The sequence below is a fragment of the Takifugu rubripes genome, chromosome 6 (genome assembly GCF_901000725.2).
Source record: "Takifugu rubripes chromosome 6, fTakRub1.2, whole genome shotgun sequence".
Lineage (NCBI taxonomy): Eukaryota > Metazoa > Chordata > Actinopteri > Tetraodontiformes > Tetraodontidae > Takifugu > Takifugu rubripes.
Window position 1 is genome coordinate 4,667,605 of NC_042290.1, and position 17,373 is coordinate 4,684,977.

Here is a 17,373-nt window from a genome sequence, read left to right on the forward strand (position 1 = left end):
ACTTAATTGTTAATTGTTTATATTTAGTTAAGCGTTGCTTTAGCTTCAGATGAAAGACGGCTGAAACTGCCAACTCCCCTAAAACTGGGAGTTTTCCTATTACCTTGATGAACCTGGATTCCAAAGACACACAAGCTAAGTTGACTCTTGGGACGGCCCTCGGGTGGGTTAACGTGTGAGTAAATGTGCACGTGAATATTAAGATGGACGGAGGACCATCAGCTGCCATCCTTCACCGATTCACGTGCTGTCGCTACGCTAACTGAACGAAAGGGTGGATGATAAATAGCTTTCCTGACAGATGTTTATAGATGTTTCAGGGGCAAGAGCTGCCTGGGTTAGCGAGATTTCACCCCTTATTAACACCCATCAACAATCTGTCGATGTGAAGTGAGCACAGAAGCGACGCGAGGCAGCGAAGATCATGTTGCTTCAGCCACAACAGCTGCAGGAGCTAACACTAGCAACCGGAAGAGCTCAGAAGTGCCAGAGACAGGACGAAAAAAATAAATCAATACGTCGAGGTTACCAAAAACCTAAATCTTCCCGGAATTTGCTTTTCAGAATGTCATTTTACCTGTCCCGAGAGTAGCAGGCGGCCTTGAGGGACACGTCTGCTAATGGAGCAGCGACGCTCAGACGGCTGAAATAACAGCAGCCCGAAAAGACCAACTTTGAAGACGCGACGGCTTCAACGTTGTGTATAGTTGATGCTCCAGCTTTCAGGAATCTTCTCCTGAATTCCAGAGGGAGGCTGACAGCATATGGATTCAGCGGGAACATCAGCTAAATGTGCCACATGTCCAGGGACGCGCGTGGAGTTTGAAGTCTTATACCGAGGAATTCCCCCCGTTGCCGATTACCTTGCTGAGTTCAGCTAAAGTTCCTCGGTTCTGAACGATACAAACTGCGCTGTTATTTAACACACAAACAGGGTAACTCGTACTAGCCAAACATACCCGTCCAATAACGAGACAAACAGGTTATTTAGCTTAGCAATGCTAAAACTGTATACAACAACACCGCAGCACTGATGGTCTCCAAAAGAAAACACTTACATCATGGAAGAAAAAGGTACCAAACCCAACAATCTGTCTTCCTTCTGAATAAATGATTGGAAGATATGACAGAAATGTGTTAATGTGGCACAGTCGCCATGGCAACACAGACAGAAACTCAAAGAAAAAGTTGCAGATGGCTGGATTAATGCATCTATTTAAAAAGCTGTAGAAGCAGCACGTCGATCATTAGTACCAGAGGCCTGCGCGCACCGCTCCAGCCCCTGCAACAGGGGGGTGCACGGCATGATAACGATAGCACGTCCCATTTTAAGGCCACGAGGAGACGCAAACGCAGCCACGTCCTCGCAAAACCGACGGAAGGCAGAGGTCGATTTACGTCTTCTCTCGGAACCGTTAATGACTCGCAGAGCTGCCCTACAGCCGCTGAGACGGCTCATCAATTTAATTACTTTACGGCCCGGCCCCGCCCACTTCTGTCAGGACCTCTGGCACAGGAAGCTGGGCCTGAATATATGCCAGGGAAAAACTTTTACATCGCTGTCTCATTTTAAAGTGGCAGCACCATTAAAAAAAACACACCTTTTAATAGGTCGTGTTGTTGATGCGTCTAAATGAGTGAGCAGTTTAGCACCGACTGGCTTTCCCAGTTAAATAATGCGGTATCGCAGCGTCGCTACGCTAATAGCGGAGGATACCGAGACAGACTCATTTGGTTATTAAGGACAGATTTCAATGGTCCTGCGAGTGTACAGTACAGTTGTGCAGAGCAGGACATTAGCAGGTGCTTGGCGACGATGAAAAGTGCATCAAATGGTGCCAAAGTTCATGAGTGCACCATCGATCTGCTGCTTCCTGCTGTCGCTAAAAGAAACACTTCACCCTGAACCTCGCACGGCTCACTTAATGAGACGCTGTTGAACAGTCAAAGGTAACCGGGGGCAAAAGCCCATCACCGGTGGCTATAAAATGTGACTTATTAGAGGCTTCAAACTGCACGTGTGTCTTTAAACAAGCAATATCAGATTGTTGGGAAACCTTGGGAAAGTGCCGCTAAACAACAGATGGCGTGTGGTTTTAATGAGTGGCATCATCTTGGGAAGGAGCCATTAAAAAGCACGCGCAATTATGTAAATAGGGGGGGTTTATGCCATTTATCACACGATACCCTTTCAGTTGTGAAAGTTCTCCAACTGTCAAGAGTTGCTCCCCGTCTACCCCGCAGGGCTCACCTCTCAGCCCCAGCCTCTCAGCGCAATCGCTAGTTAGCTGTGTCTCAACCTCGGTGCAGCTTGACAACCCAGCTCCTAAGTTCAGATACCCGGCATCCTATCAGAGAGGGTGTTATTGGCACACACACATCTGCGGCGCAGAGGTGCAACACAAACTCTCCAACCCCTAATAATTACGCAGACTGAATTTAAGGAATTAGCGCCTCTGCGCTGGGCGCTTCTGGGTAACTTTACCCACCAGGCAGCCAGAGGACTCCAGCTGTCGGTCAGAAACACACTTGAAGTTCTTCTTGCAGCCGCCGTTGTCTTTGGAGCAGTCGCGCACGGGTCCGAAGGACGCCAGGAGGTCCTCCACCGTTTCAAAGTAAGTGGACATCATGGCTTCTTCTCTAGTGGAGACAAAGATAAAAACACACACAGTGAGGACATCATGATCATCTTCTTGGTTTGAGCTTTATTCATGGAATGATTTGGCGCCCCCTGGAGGCCACTGGATGGAAACCTCCCTTTATTTGCGCTGGTATAGCCTACTCTACTATTTCTGTGCTTGTTTTCCTGTCACGTCAGGTTCTTTACATGGTTTCTCCACAGCGCCGACTGCTACGTCTGCACGCTAACACGCGAGCAGCTATCTCTAGTGCCAAACTGGAGAGCAGGCAATGTTCCCTTTTTAAAAGACAGACAGGGGAAGAGGAAATAAAAGGGGAGTTTTCTGTGCGCCGTCTCGAGAAATGACAGCTCCATCAACTCCTGCGGCCCAAACAGGCAGCGCAGAACGCTGCGGCGCCACAGTGAAGGATGGGCTTTTTCTTTGCAGACTCACAAAACTGCAGCCTCTCACCATAAAACGCCAGTGCTGAAAGGGATTTTACCCTCCGCAAGACTGGAAAAGACCATATTAGATGATGGATGAGCTGGTTAGCATTGTGGCCGGTCAGTGTCTCTTTGCGGACCACCAACTTTAAATCATCGTAATGTGATTACAAGTCTCCGCCCGACCGCTCCAACGGGCAACTGCGACCAAAAAGTAAACGTGCTGTTCATGGAGAAGGTGGTGAAGTCAACTTGCTCTCGGTTCGAGCTGCTGGATGAAAATGTGAAAAAAATTAAACGCATTTCGAGCTGGCCGTTTGCGTCAGAAAAAGACGGAGAGCACCGCGGTCACTTTATATTTTAAAATCCAGGCGTTATCAAAGTACGCCTTTTATTCCTCAACAAGGTCTGACCCTTTGCTGCCCTACTGGGCCTGTTGTCCTTTGTGCTATTTCAAGTGCTAAAATTGCTCAGTTAGCTTTGTGGGCCAAAGGCAAAGGCATCGCCATGGCAACTGTTTTAAGTTGGAAAAGCTCCATTGTTTGGTAATTCGGAGCTGAACAAAGCACTAGCCTAGCTGCTATAGTCAGACGAAGGACAGTTCAAATGTGTTTCAGCACATTATCAGGAGAGGAACCTTTGGACATAAAGGGTTTGAGGACAGTTCATTTGGACACTCCGATGTTGTTATTCTCCACAGCCGCCGTCGGCTGATGGATGAAAACGGGGACAGATTAGCTGAGATTATGCTGCAGCTACGGCTCCATCAACACCCCTCAGCGGCGCCTCCGAGACGCTTTGTGCACCTCTTTTATTTCACCGGAAAGCAACAGCTTGCTCGGCGTCTGTCGCCTGGCTTCCCGTTTTTTGCTGTTTTTAGGGGGGGGGGGGGGGGGGTTTCTTTATTTGGTAACTCCATTTTTTTCTGAATTAGACAGACAACAAATGGCATTCTGTGCATCAGTTCCTTTTGGCAGCCACTCAAAACATTGACAAATGACTCCTTAATTCAGAGGAAAACACAGGGTGGGGAAGGTGAGACAGACAAAAATAATGGGTTGCCTGAGCCGCGAGGCGCATACTAACCAGCTGAGCTCCTGGACGTGGGGAAGAGTGACTCAAAGATGGAGGGAAACAATCAATTCAGAAATGCAGCGCAAGACAGTCCAAAAAGAGGAAAAATGGGGACGCGGAGGCTGGAGGAAATGCAGAGAGACCTTTGGAATGCCTCTTAAATTGGTGTGCAACACATGGAATCAGGGCAGAGTCAGCCTCCCGGTTTAATTAATCCAGCTGGTCCGAACAGGGCAGAGGAGTAAAAAGGTGCTGTGTTACAAACCGACTCCTCCAGCTTTCATTCAGCTCCAATAAATGAGACAAAGCTAATCAGGATCATCTCCTCTAGCTCTCTTATTCGGTTGCCTGACCCAGAAGCTCACTGGCTGCATCTAAACGCCAGCTAATGCAGTTGTTATTAATCTCCTTTCTTGCCTTTTGCTTTTCTACATGATGAATGACCAGCCTGGCCGGGCCTAGAGTCAGACTTCTGCTCCAGCGTGATTACCCGGCCCCTTCTCCAGCCCCCGATCCTGCCCTTGATTAATGCTCTTGTTCCAGCGCCTACAAATATGCTGACTTTCATCAAGCAATTTGGTCATTAAACAGAGTGCATGTGCTGCGAACAGGCCGTAATCAGAGAGGAAAACCTGCCCGCTGCAGGAGGAAAGTGGCGCCGATGCTAGCAGGATTGTTCGGACTATGCCGATGTTGTAAATAAAAGATATTTAGCGCCAGCTAGCATAGCGAAATGGATCCAGGCGCAGATTAAATATCAAAAAAAGGTGGCAGATGACGAGCGTTGGTGCAGTTCTCTGTTCTGCTGCAGAACTTTGCCACATTTACCACCCACCTACATGTCGTTGAAACCGACTACATCCCCTGAAGGCAACACCGCTAAAGCCGGGACCACCCTGCGACACGTAATATTCCCCGCCAGGCTGTGACTACCTGTCAGCGACACCCAAGTAACATGACAAAGAGGCCGAGCTTTCTTAGATTACCAACCACAGAGGACCGTATAACACAGGGTGCCGGTCTGGGTCGACCCGGAAAAAAATAAAGTAGCATAGCTGATCAACTAGCCTCTCAAGGGAGAGCTATCGCTCCCTGGACCGACTTCCACGGACACGTTGGTCTATTTTTAGGGAAAGAGAGACACTTGTCCATCACGGGGTGCGCAGACGTTAGAAAGGGGCGCTCAAATAGCAGCGCCACAACGCCTCAACGTGTCTAGAATCAGCATCTGCTTCAAGGCTGTGGGAAAGTGCATCAACCAGAAGCTCCGTCAGGTCCCGGAGGGCTTTGTTCCACAAAAATGCTTCGGATAATGAGCTCTTTGCATTATTTATGACAATCTGACAGATTGCAGAACTAATCATTAACCAAATACAGAACATTACGTTACAATTTCAGCAAAAGTGGGCTTTTGATTAGCCATACAATGGGCTCCCGCGCATATCAAAGGTCTTGTTTACTTGGTGCGTTGTCAACGGTGACTAGTGTTCCAGCTGCTGAAGGGATGGAAATAAAGCAGGAGAAAAGGGAAAGTCTATCCCAGGCGGTGTGTGATATCTCACTTGCTGTTATTAACAATAGCAAATTAAATATTCTAATATGAGGCTCACACACTGAGGATGAAAACCTGCTTTTAATTGGGCCGTGGAAGGTCTGCTCATGTGCTGATTAGCAGCTAAACCCGGCCGCCGCCTGGCTGCAGACGTGGTGCATTCGCGGCGCGTTTTGGACGATTTATCCCGGCAGAAGTAACCTGGCGAGCTCCATTAGTCACACGGGGAGCGCAGGGCGAGGGGAGAATAAGAATGACTCCGGCTGTGAAGACGCAGCTCAGTTGCTGTAAGTTGTCCTAAATTGGACACATTGATTAACGCAATTGTGACACAAACCCGTCGTTCCCTGTAAAAGACGCACAACTCCTTCCACCTTTTAAGGCTTCGTTAGCGCAGCTTAGGAAAACTTGCCAAAATGGCGCTCCAGAATAAGAATCGTGGGAAAAAAGGCTTTACTCTCATTCATTTTGCCACTGATGTACATCCACCTCCATCACGACCTTCACGGAGCCTTTAAACAGGTGCAGGGATCCGAGTTTCCAGCTACGGTTCTGATCTGGAAATGTGATTTTATGTCGATTTGACAACAGTCGGCGCCTCGCGGCTCTAATCTCATGTGGTTCTGTTCTGGTTCTTTGACCCGTCACACCGGGCGGAGGGGGACCCGGCCGCCGACGGGCACGCCGCTCCCTTTGCCGATGCGTTCTGCTGCGGGAGCGTCGGGCGGAGGATGAGAGGACACCCCGCGGGGGGTCTGACTGACCTGACCTCCCCTGGATCTTCGGTAACCAGCACGTCCGTCTTGCAGCTGGCGATGGGGTTGATGGACAGCTCCACCGGCGGCACCACGAAGCTCTTGCTGACGGGCAGCCACAACCCCTGGCCCAGACTGTAGAAGGACCTGTGTTGGTGCCACCACAAGGAGAAGAATGTCAATGAAAGTGTGTGTGTGTGTGTGTGTGTGTGTGTGCGGGGGGGGCAGCTGTTGGTGGATGGAGGAAGATTCAAACTGTGAAATAAATGACCTGTTTTCAGTTGTGTTTATCAACCTGTGGCTCCGCCCCTCCTGGAAACTCTTTTAATTGCTATTCACAGGTGGCGCATCACTTGCACGGCGTGAGAGGGAATGAGGACGCCGGTCCCGCCCGCTCTTTGCGTCGCGGGTTTCTCGGGTTTCTCCGACAACAACAAGGCGGCCGCTCCTCTGATCGAAGATCCGGATCGCCGGCGCTCCTCCCTCCGACACGCTAAAGGAACCGGCTTTTCCATCCCGCTGCTGCGGCTTCACTCAATTTGGCTGCTGTCTCCCGGAGTGTGCGCGTGACAGAGAGGACACGCCGACGTGTCGTCCGCGTGCACGTGGTCGACAGCTGAAAGATGACACATGAGCACGGCCGGAGCTGAAAGGATTCGGGAACAGGCATCAGCCTGCCGTGACAACGTCGGTCTGGTTGTCGCCAAAGCTCGATATTAAACTGCAATTTTGTCCACCTGTTCCGAACGTCACGCGTCCGCCGTCAGCGACTTGAATGAACGAGATCGACACGTCGCGTCTGCTGGCGCCATCGGAAGCAGATGGCGCGGAATGTGGAGGGCTGCGTCCAGCGCCCGCAGGAGAAACAAACTCCATCTACGGGATATGGCGTTCGTCGGTGGTCCCGGGGACTTGGCACAGTGTCCCGGCCGTTCATGGGAACACGCCTTTTCCAATGATTCTGCCAAACCATTGGAAAAGGACAGCGAAGCGATACTTGAGGGGCCTTCGGAACGTCGTGGACTCCACAAAAAAAAGGTCAAGTCCATTGACCTCGTCTCAAAGGAGAGGCGGAACCACGCGCCAGTGAAGGCCTGACCACCGGGGGTCAACGAGGTCGGTCTTGCCTGTCCTAGCGGACCTGTGGTGTGTGTTCTGTCACACACACACGCGCCACAAAACAACCGACAGCCTCCAACTGGGCGCCGACTGAATCCACATACTTTGGAGGAAGAGCAGAAACGTGAGGCTCACCTGAAGATCCTCTCTGGGGCCTGCTCCCCTGTGACCAGGTCGTAGCCCTTCTCCAGGTTGGTGTATGGCCAGGGGCTACAGGAGGAAGAAGCAGGACACATCTCAAACCAGTAAGCAAGTTTGCCAAAAATGCTAATTGACCGCGAACGTCGAACATTGGATAAATGAGAAAATGCGGGGGTCGGAGGTCAGGGGAGCCAGTTCTGGGTGGCTCTCATAACCATTTGCTGCAGGAGAGGAGGAACATGTGAAGGCATCTGCAGCAGAGGCCGCCGCAGCAGCGCAGTGAGGAGCAATTTCTGTTAGCTAAGAGCAGGAAAGTCAGGCCGCGGCTAATTCCTGCGGGAAGGAGTGGGGGGGGGGGGCAATATGGTTGCAACAGTTTGACGTCTCCCTGAGTTATCGGTGGCCATAAAAGGACCAATGTGGTGGCTGTCAGGCGGTTACGCTAGCTGCGAGGTCCGGTGGACGCCGCGGACGGGACTCACCCTTCATTCCGACCCCAGTCGCTGCGGACACAGAGGTGTTTGTGGACCGGATCCGGGGAATAGCCCTCGTGACAGCTGCATTGTCCTGCGGCAGAGGGGACAAGGAAAAGCACATTTATTCACCCGCAGAAGCAAGGAGGTGATCCCCCCCCCCCGGCCTGCTCGTGCCACAATCATCCCAATGTGCATCTGTGATGAAAGCCTCGCGACGAGCTAAAGCAGAGGCCTCAACGACGCTTCAAAGACAGCGCACGTCCTCTCCTTGGCAAGGGAGATGTGACTTCACCGTCTGACGGTAATAACAACAGAAACAAGGCTGTAATAGCTGTTTATTTGCTGTCAGGCGGAGGGAGGGAGCAGAAAGCAGGTCCGATTCAACCATTTTATAGAGACACAATAGCTCGATGGCGCCATTATTAGCTCAATAAACTCCCCGTCCTGTGAAACCTGATATCACTGAGCTCAACAGCGTCCCTAAAATAAAGATTCCCGACCTCTGACCGGCTGATACCGGCTTCTGAATCGAGCCGCGAGGAGGCACAACCCCGCAAAACACGAACACAGGCAACATCATTCACATTTTATCAGCGCGGTTAATAATGCAGCACTTGGAGTGAGGCTCCACCTGGGAAACGGGGCGCCGCCTGTAGTCGAGTCCACAGGTGAAGGATTCAAGAAGCGTACAAATAAAGAATGAAGGAAAGATGTTTATGCAGTGGGGGAGGGGCGGGGGGGGGGGGGGGGGTTGCAGTCAGGTGTAAGATCATTAAAGAGGTTTCGCGGGACCCACCTCCTCAGAGCCCACCCAGTACCCATAATTCCAACCGCTGCTGCGGGGCTTTGTGACTTGAAAACACATGAACCTCCATTTTGGAGGAAACACCAGATGCTGTCATTTTTCTTTCATTACTTTCCACCCGGGAACATCCAGACTCTGGCGTCTCTGTCTTTGGCCCCGGCCGCTCCCACGATATTGTGTTTAATTCACACAAATCTGTCATGCTCATGAACAGTCGGGTCACATGTTCCAGGCGGAGAGGAAATTACAATAACCTATCTCGTCTCCCGCACTCCTCCACCCGCGCGGCGGAATTACCATTTTCATTAGCGGCCTGCCGGCTGAGCCGCCCGGGCTGACAAAAGTGCCGTCGCTGTACATTTATTCTCCTTAAACGTCCAAAGCAGAAGGATTTCCACAGCAAACTGTGATTTGCAGGCAGCCCTGGCTGGCTGCACCTGTGAGTGACAGACGGGGGGAGACGAGAGGAGGCTGCACACAGGAGCCGCTCTGACAGCTACATTTCTGCCATGTTCAGACAGAAACAACCAACACAACACAGACAGTCGTTCCAGGAATCCTGTCTGTACGGGAGGATTCTCCTCATATTACCAACAAACGCTAAATGTGCTGCTAGCGCTGAGGCTTTGCTAGCAGCTGGTACGGTGTTTTTCTTCATTTCTTTCTTACGTTTGTCTGACATTCTCCTGATTGAAGAAGTTTTGCATGAAAGGAAAGGGGGGGGGGGGGGGGGGGGGGGGTAAAGGTGGAGATTGGAAGCTCAGTCACCTGGAAGCTTTAATCCCGGTGTCTGCTTTGATCTCATCTTCGCTTTGACCTCTAGTGGCTCTGTTGTTCTCATTTCTGCCCCCCAGGTGAAATTCCGTCTCACCTGATTTTCAATTCCTGATTTTCAACCTGAAATCTGGTTCATGTGGATCATGGAGACGGTTTGCAAATGTATTCAGATGTAAACATGAAAGTAAACAGTCCACAGCAGTCACGGATAACCGATTCCAGCACATGCTAACATGCTGTACACATACAAAACAGCCTGAGGAAGGTTGTGCTGTGTTTAGATGCACCTTCACCAGAACGATCAAACGTAGCTCTATGCAAAGTCCTTTAAGGTAGATTCAAGCAATTAACTGGGAGCTATACGGCCGGTTGATTAGCGATTTGGCCAGATTAGCTAACAGTTACACAGCTTGACAGACTCAGCTTTCCCTTCCGCCTACAAAGAGTTGGTTCAGACGCAGCCCAGGCAGCCGCGCTGGGTCCGGAGAGGAAACTTGAAACTTGCTTAAAGATCAATGGCGGGGGAGGGGGAGACGGCCCGCGGTGGGAAAATCAAAGCAAAATCGCAATGGCGTCGACGGCAGCGCGCGGGAGGGGATGTTTTTGACTTTCTGGTCATTAAACTTCAGCCTGGATCATTCCCCATGTGTGGAAGCCGTATGGCATTGATCTGAAATGGCTGCACTTCTGATGCATCCATTTACGACCTCAACGTTCCATGTTTGGTTTTGAAGGAAACGTTTTGTTTTGGTTCTGGAAACCATTTCTCACAGTCTTTGATTTAAAACCTCATGACTGGATGCAAGCGAGTTCGTCTAGGGTGGAGGGTTCAGCCAGGATGTCGCAAATCAAAAGAGATGCGCCGAACAGAAGGTGCTCTCATGTCTAGCTGCTTGCTAACACAAGACCTTCTGACAGAAAGAGCCAACTCAGCAGCTTTTGAGGGACGTTTAGCCTAACCGTGCAGGACTGGGGAAGGTTTCCAGCAAGGACTTGCTCAGCATCAGTGTTGAATGTCTGACTGGATGCATTCAAACAGAGCAGAGGCCAGACTGCCAGACAGGACAAACTCTCATCTCATACACTCATCATTTAGCTTGTGGCTCAGCGTAAGAAGACTGGTAGCACAGTTAGCACAGTTAGCATAACTGAGAGCTCATCTAAAAGGACAGCTGGAGACTCATAATGGCTATTATTGAGGTTATGGCCAACTGAGCAGTGCCTGTTGGCTTAATTATGAACTAATCACTTGTGATTAGAATTAGCTGTTTGCTAACAATTATCCCACTGTGCAAATGTTTCTTTTGCCAAAGACTTCCTTTTTTAAAAATCATAGATTAACTTCCTGTTTATACACCTTTGCAGATATATTAAGCTTCAATATCAATATCACAGCAACATGATAATTGGCTAGCATTAGGATGACATGGACATGTAGCATGAGGGCCCATTCCGTGAGCCCCAGCACCTGAATTTAAAATTTCCCACCTTTTTTTTTGTCGTTAAACATAACAGTCCAAAGATTCACCAGGAAGCTGCAGCTGATGTTTTGTGGATGTTTTGACGAACCGTTCAGTCTCAATCGTATGCAGGGTCAAAACGGCGTTCCCTGATGCTGCCAAATCCTTCCTCTGCTATCCCAACCCTAAGTTAGAATCAACCTCTCTCATTTGAGCTTTAGCAAGCTGGAGCAATTTAGCATTCATGTCACGACCGCTATAACTGTTCTCGGTGCAGAATAACGCAAGGCCGTTTGCTAACGTTTGAATAATTCCGTCTCACAGAGGTCAAGACGGAGGGATCGTCCCTCTAAATTGGGTGAGCAAAAGCGGGCGATGGGGTTCAGAGATCTTTGGGGGTTACCATGACAACACGTATGGATAAATTCTGGATGTAATGTGCTGTGAAACCGCTCCTGGCAACAACCACCGCTGCAACCTTCATGTGAGCAGCAGCTGCAGGGAGTGAAGGTGAAGAGGGATTATAATCCAGGCACAATAAGCAGCGTGGCAGCCGACCAATGATGATTAGCCGTGTCGCCGCGTCCTGAGCCTCCTTTTATCTGAATGGAGGACCCCCCCGAGGGCAGATGTTCAGAGTCTGAAGATCCTTATCTCTGTCTTCCGATCACGCAACCTTTTTTCTGCAGCTTTACTGCCATTTTCACGTCCAATTCTAAAGGAGCCGACCCTGAAGTTGACTCACGTTAGCAAAAGTTAGCGTTGAGCGCAACTGTGACGGAAATGAAAAGAAAGAAACACCTTTAATTTGACTTCTGGATCGATGTGACTTCCTCCAGAAGACAGAACGCTCTTCAGGGTTTGAGTAATCTCGTGGCTGGAGGATGGATGAACGAGCTGGGGGGTGGAAGTAGGAGAGGATGAAAGGCCTGAAGTGGGAGTGTAGGATGAACCGGAGACTGGGTGAAGAAACAACTCGCTTTGAATTGCAGCTAGTACTGATTTTGCATGCGTGGTGACTGATGTGAACAAATGTAATCGGCCCCAGCGCGAGAATCCACAAACAAAAAGGCGTCTCCGCCACCTAAGTGTCCAGGCTCCTGATACATTATGCATCAGCCCTTAACGTGCCCTTGACCTCGGGTGACATAAAGCTCACATACATTACAGATGTAATCCAGGATAATGAGCTTAGACTTCATCATGCTGGCAGGAAACACACGGAGGAGTGGCAGCGCTCGCGGGGAAGATAAACATCACCTTCCCTCGTGCTTTGGCACCTTTAGCGTCAGCGCTAACGAGCAGAAATGCATCCTAAAGAGCCGAATCCTGCCGCGGCGGCAGAAACGTCGTCTGTGCACGCAGTAGTGTTGTTGACAACCTTGCTGGGATTCAAGTCTGATGTTTGTATGTTTACACATACGGATTTCAGAGGCGGCTCATGACTCTCAGCCATCATTCTGTTTTTGTCTCCTCTCTTCTCTTTCTGCCCCCCCTCTTCTGCCCCTCTAGACCACCACAACAGTGTGCAAACTTCTTGACTCTCCTGCCATGCTAAATTCTAAGATTTTATTTTATTTTTTTGGGTGGGGGGTGAGGAACAGATGGACAATCATTTTTTGTACAAATTATTCAACAAATGCATTTATTTCATCACAGGAGAGAAACATTTAATTCCTTGCCTGCTAGCATAATTAGCATCCTTTGTTACAACGTGGCAGCTGATGCTCTAAAAAAAGCTGATGCTCTTTTGTGGTCCGCTCCTTGTGAGACACTCAGTCGCTGTCTAGCTTTTCTTTTCATTTCTTTTCATTTCCTTCATCTACTCATCTACTTTTTTACAGATGGGAAGAACTACTCAGTGTGCAACGATAGCAATGCTGCATTCGTCTACATTTGGAAAACTTGGAGAGGTTTGGAGATGACCCAAGCTGGATCAGTATCCAAATGAATGCCATTTAGGAGGAATTAAATAGTTTGGACTAGCTAGGCCGGCCGGATTAAAAATCCCGGTGGGCTGCAAATGGCCCCCGCGCCGTAGATTGCTCATCTACATGGTTCTACGAGGTTTTTCCTTGCCTTGGTTGCTGGGGGGATCTAGCTTCTGGGATCTATATTGCACTTAAGCTCCATGGTTCCACCCTCAAAAGTGATGTGATCTTTATTATTAGCATTAACAATGTATCCCATGATGCTCAATTCCACAACTACACGCAGACATTGACACACAATTGTGCCAATAAAACACGTTACCCAGCTAATCTGCTTTAGCACTCAGTCTAAAATTTAAAAGAAGACTGAGCAACATGAGCGCTCTGAACCTGGGACATCGTGTTTCATCCCACATGAAACAGAGCAGCTGGTGCACAGACATGACGGTGAACTCACCTGTGTCCTGCTCACAGATCTGCTCGCAGGGTTCCGTCGTCCTCTGGCCGCAGAAGTCCTGGATCCACTGCGTGGAGGAGTTGGTCTGGTAGTAGAGGGTGAGCTTGGCCGGATTCAGCCAGTTGGAGACGTCCAGGAAGCTGCCCATGCTCACCACAAAACTGCTTCCTGAAAAATCAAGACCAATTAGCATTGCAAGTAGAATCAAGGAGGACAGGACTTTAATGGCTTTTGTGCTGGTTCTACTCAAAAATCAATGGGATTGTGGCGGACTCTCCTCGCTGATACAGTAACCTTTATTCCCGGTCCGCGTTTAAACGAGAAAATTAAGACCTGTAATCTGTGGACTGGTGGGATTTTGGCGCTAATTGCAGTCGTGGGGCTAAAAGAGTTCCAGGAGTCAATCAGCCAACGCTAGGCTCACTGACGCTGCCTTACCTTCCTTTCTTTAGTGCTCCCAGACGGATCGTTAAACTCTGATCAGAGAGCCAGATTATTGCTAATTGATGCCAACGACTTCCAGGGGGAAATGTGGGAAAGCTTTAGCGTTACGACGAGCGCAAAGATTCCTGTCCGGCCGCGCTGCTGCTGCTCCTGGGAGGGAAGGTAGTGATGAATGGAGATAAACTCAGGCCATCGATGGCTTCCTCTCACCCACATCGCTAGTGGTTCTAATCGAACACGTTGCCATTTGTCGCCACTGACATCAAAACCTGGATTTACATGAAATGAAGTCGACCTGCTTGTGTGGCTGGGGCTGCTCCAAACACCACTTCAATGTTTTGACGCTAATAAGGTGGACATTTTAGGCAAAAAATGCACTTTCGTTTAGCTAGCTGCTGCCCATTTAGTTACAGACGACCCCTTTGCTTCAAAATACCACACAAAAACCAACAGAAACTGACGGTTTTAAACTGGCTATTTAAAAACTGGCTATTTTCTTGACTCCAAATCCACTCCGGTTCCCCTACAGCATATTTCTGGATAACCTGAGCGTTCGGAGCCCTCCTTTTCCCAGCGGCGGTGCATTCAAGTGCCACCAGCTCTCATTTACAGTTAGAGCAGGAAAAACTTAATGTCTCCAGCTCAGCATGGAGCCCATTGCTCCATTATGGGCTGTTGTTTTTACAGACCTATGAAGAAAACTCCTCCTGAGCAGCGGGAACGTCGCTGATTGCTGGTAATGTTTCCTTGTGTAGTGAAATGTGGACCAGAGACGAGGGAGAATAAGTATCTCCTTAAATTCATCTGCTTTCAGACAGTGTTGTATTTTAAGGTTGCGTGCTGGCGTCATGGCGACAGCACAAAGCAAAGCCTTGTTTTCCTGCCGAAGCTCACAGCCGCTCTACAAACGTATTTATTATTCATTATTTTATTTAATACAAGGTGCAATGAACTGCCTGTCATACTTTAAACTCTTCGACCTGTTATTCCCACACGTTTGCAAAATTGTACAGAATAACAGTTTTTAGCTGCCAGCGTCTCTAAAGCAAAACAACACGTATAAATCTAATTACACGCCCCAAACTTCCGAGTGCTCGGACAGAAACGTCTTCAGCGTTAAAGCCGCACAAAGGCACCGCGCAGTTTAATCTCATTAAACTCAAAAAGAAAACCTTCCCCTGCTCCCGTTTTTAGATTTAAAAGGCATTTATCGCCAGCAGACATCAGCCGGCCACCGCTTCGGATTCCTGATGAGCGCTAACGGGACGGTGGGAAGTTTTTCCATTGTCTGTTAAACTCCCCCCAAAGTGGGGAGTGGGGGGGGACTCTCAACCATCCCTGCGTCCACACTTGCTGATGGTCTTCCTCTCGATTCAGAAGAGACACGTCTGCTTTGGGAAGGAACCAAAACACCCAAACGCAGGTTCAAATCCCCCAGATTTTCAATCATCCTGAGAGCTCCTGCTTTAACTCTGGTTTTAACTTTATTACAACTAAACGAATAAAATAGCATGCAATTATTTCCAAAAGTTCCCCAGCCGAAGAGTTTGTTAGCCGCCACTTCCTGAGAGTCGGGGTGCTGTAGTGTGGAGCGTGCTTGGAAAAAGACTCCTGATTTTATCTGATTTTATTGGGCGAGAATAAAATGCAACCTGGTTATCATATTTCTGCCATGGCAACAGAAAAAGTCAGGAGTTACAGCCTCCACAGGCACAAAAATGTACTATTTCTCAGCGACGGAGCCCCGAGTTTGCTGCTTTAATGGCCCTGATTTATGCGCATCGTGCGTTTTTTCCCCGTTTTTTTGTATTTGTTGTGTTTTTCCAAACAGGATGATTTGTGTCGAGGGGTCAGCGGTGAGACTGAAAATCGTAGTCATTACAAAAAGAAAGACAGGGAAAATAGAGAGGGGGTGGGGGGGTGGGGGGGGTGCTGGCGGAGCTGCTCTATTGTGACATCGCGCTTGGAGTGACAGGAAAATACGACTTTTCATTACTCAATGACAACATGTATCGGTAGTCGCACTCTTTGAAGGACAATTATATCCAGTGGGAAGGAAAAAAGAGAAAAATAGAGGACTGGCTGTGATAAAATATTCCATAAATATTTACCCTTTATTTAATCAAACACGAAGCTCGACGCCGCTTGAAGGAGCGGTGCGCTAGCTGACGGATATTTGTGGAATTTCTGTCAGCGATCAGCCTTTTAATGTCAACCGTGCAGCTATTTTCAGAGGCCATGAGAGGAAAAATAAACTTTTCATGTCCTCAGATTAAATGAATTTTGGGGGGGGGGGGGGTTAAATAGCGGTACATTACTGCCATTGGTTGAAGCGGATGCTAAACGTTAGCTCTGTTGGACAGTGTCTGCGATGCTCTCACCATCTGCCACGAAGTGTTCCGGCACGTGGAGGGTGACCTTGACGGTGAGAGGGCAGGAGTCCTGCGCGGCGTAGACGATGGCCATGACGCACGTGCTGATGGTGATCAGCGTCAGGGTGACCTTGCTCAGAGGACTGTTCCGGTGGCCTGAGGGTGGAGGGAGAGAGGGAGGTCAAAGGTCACACAGAGCATCCGCAACAGGAGGGGATCTTTTCCTACTTCCTAGGAATCTAATCCTGAACAAACCAGCGTCTCGCTCAATCCGGAGAAATCCGTTTAATTTATCTTCTGATTTATGACCCAGGTTCAATTTGGCTGGAGCGTTTCACGAGACTACTCCGCCCATCCAAACCTCCGCAGCCTTCCAGACACACTTCCCTCTCTAAATACATGATCTTATGGCCACCGACGGCGTTATGGATTGGTTGTTTTGGTTGCCCTTTAGATCCGGCTGGACTCCAATTTCCAAGCCAGGATATGCAGAATAAAATTACCCACTTAACCTCCGTCTCTGGGTATTTATCAGGAAATAGAAGTCGGCACGCTGTAAGAATTCTCTGGAAGCGAGCACTGGGCTGGTCTGGAAACACTGCTGTTCAGGTCCTGCTGACCTTGTGTAGGCATCGGAACACTGGTGCCTTCAGGGACAGCAGCAATTCTGTGAGTTAACAATGAAGGTCGTACTATATTTATACGCCAGAATGCTACTTAAAGAACAATAATAATAACTAGAATTAAGACGTCTGTGGCAGAAATAGCCACCGCAACAGGAAATCCAGACGTTGGTGGACATACTTTACTGTCTTTTACGTGGTTTTTGTCAGTAGGTAAACAGAGAAACACAATCGCGTTGCACCTTCCCAGAGAGTTCAAATCAATGCTAACCTAATGCTAATGCGGAGGGAACAGATGCCGCGCGCCAAATGGGAGCAGAAAG

At 49.1% G+C, this 17,373-nt stretch overlaps 1 protein-coding gene across 2 annotated transcripts in view; it reads right to left on the reverse strand.

Annotated features, from left to right (window-relative positions):
* LOC101070809 (astrotactin-2) overlaps positions 1-17,373 on the reverse strand; it is a 152,946-nt gene that overhangs the window by 62,917 nt on the left and 72,656 nt on the right. For both annotated transcript variants that reach the window (XM_029837360.1, XM_029837361.1), the window contains 6 exons: positions 16,437-16,583; positions 13,612-13,779; positions 8,188-8,272; positions 7,700-7,774; positions 6,455-6,592; positions 2,490-2,640 (listed from right to left, as the gene is read on the reverse strand). In XM_029837360.1, the coding sequence (XP_029693220.1) occupies positions 2,490-2,640; positions 6,455-6,592; positions 7,700-7,774; positions 8,188-8,272; positions 13,612-13,779; positions 16,437-16,583 (764 nt within the window). The remainder of the gene's footprint in view (positions 1-2,489; positions 2,641-6,454; positions 6,593-7,699; positions 7,775-8,187; positions 8,273-13,611; positions 13,780-16,436; positions 16,584-17,373) is intronic.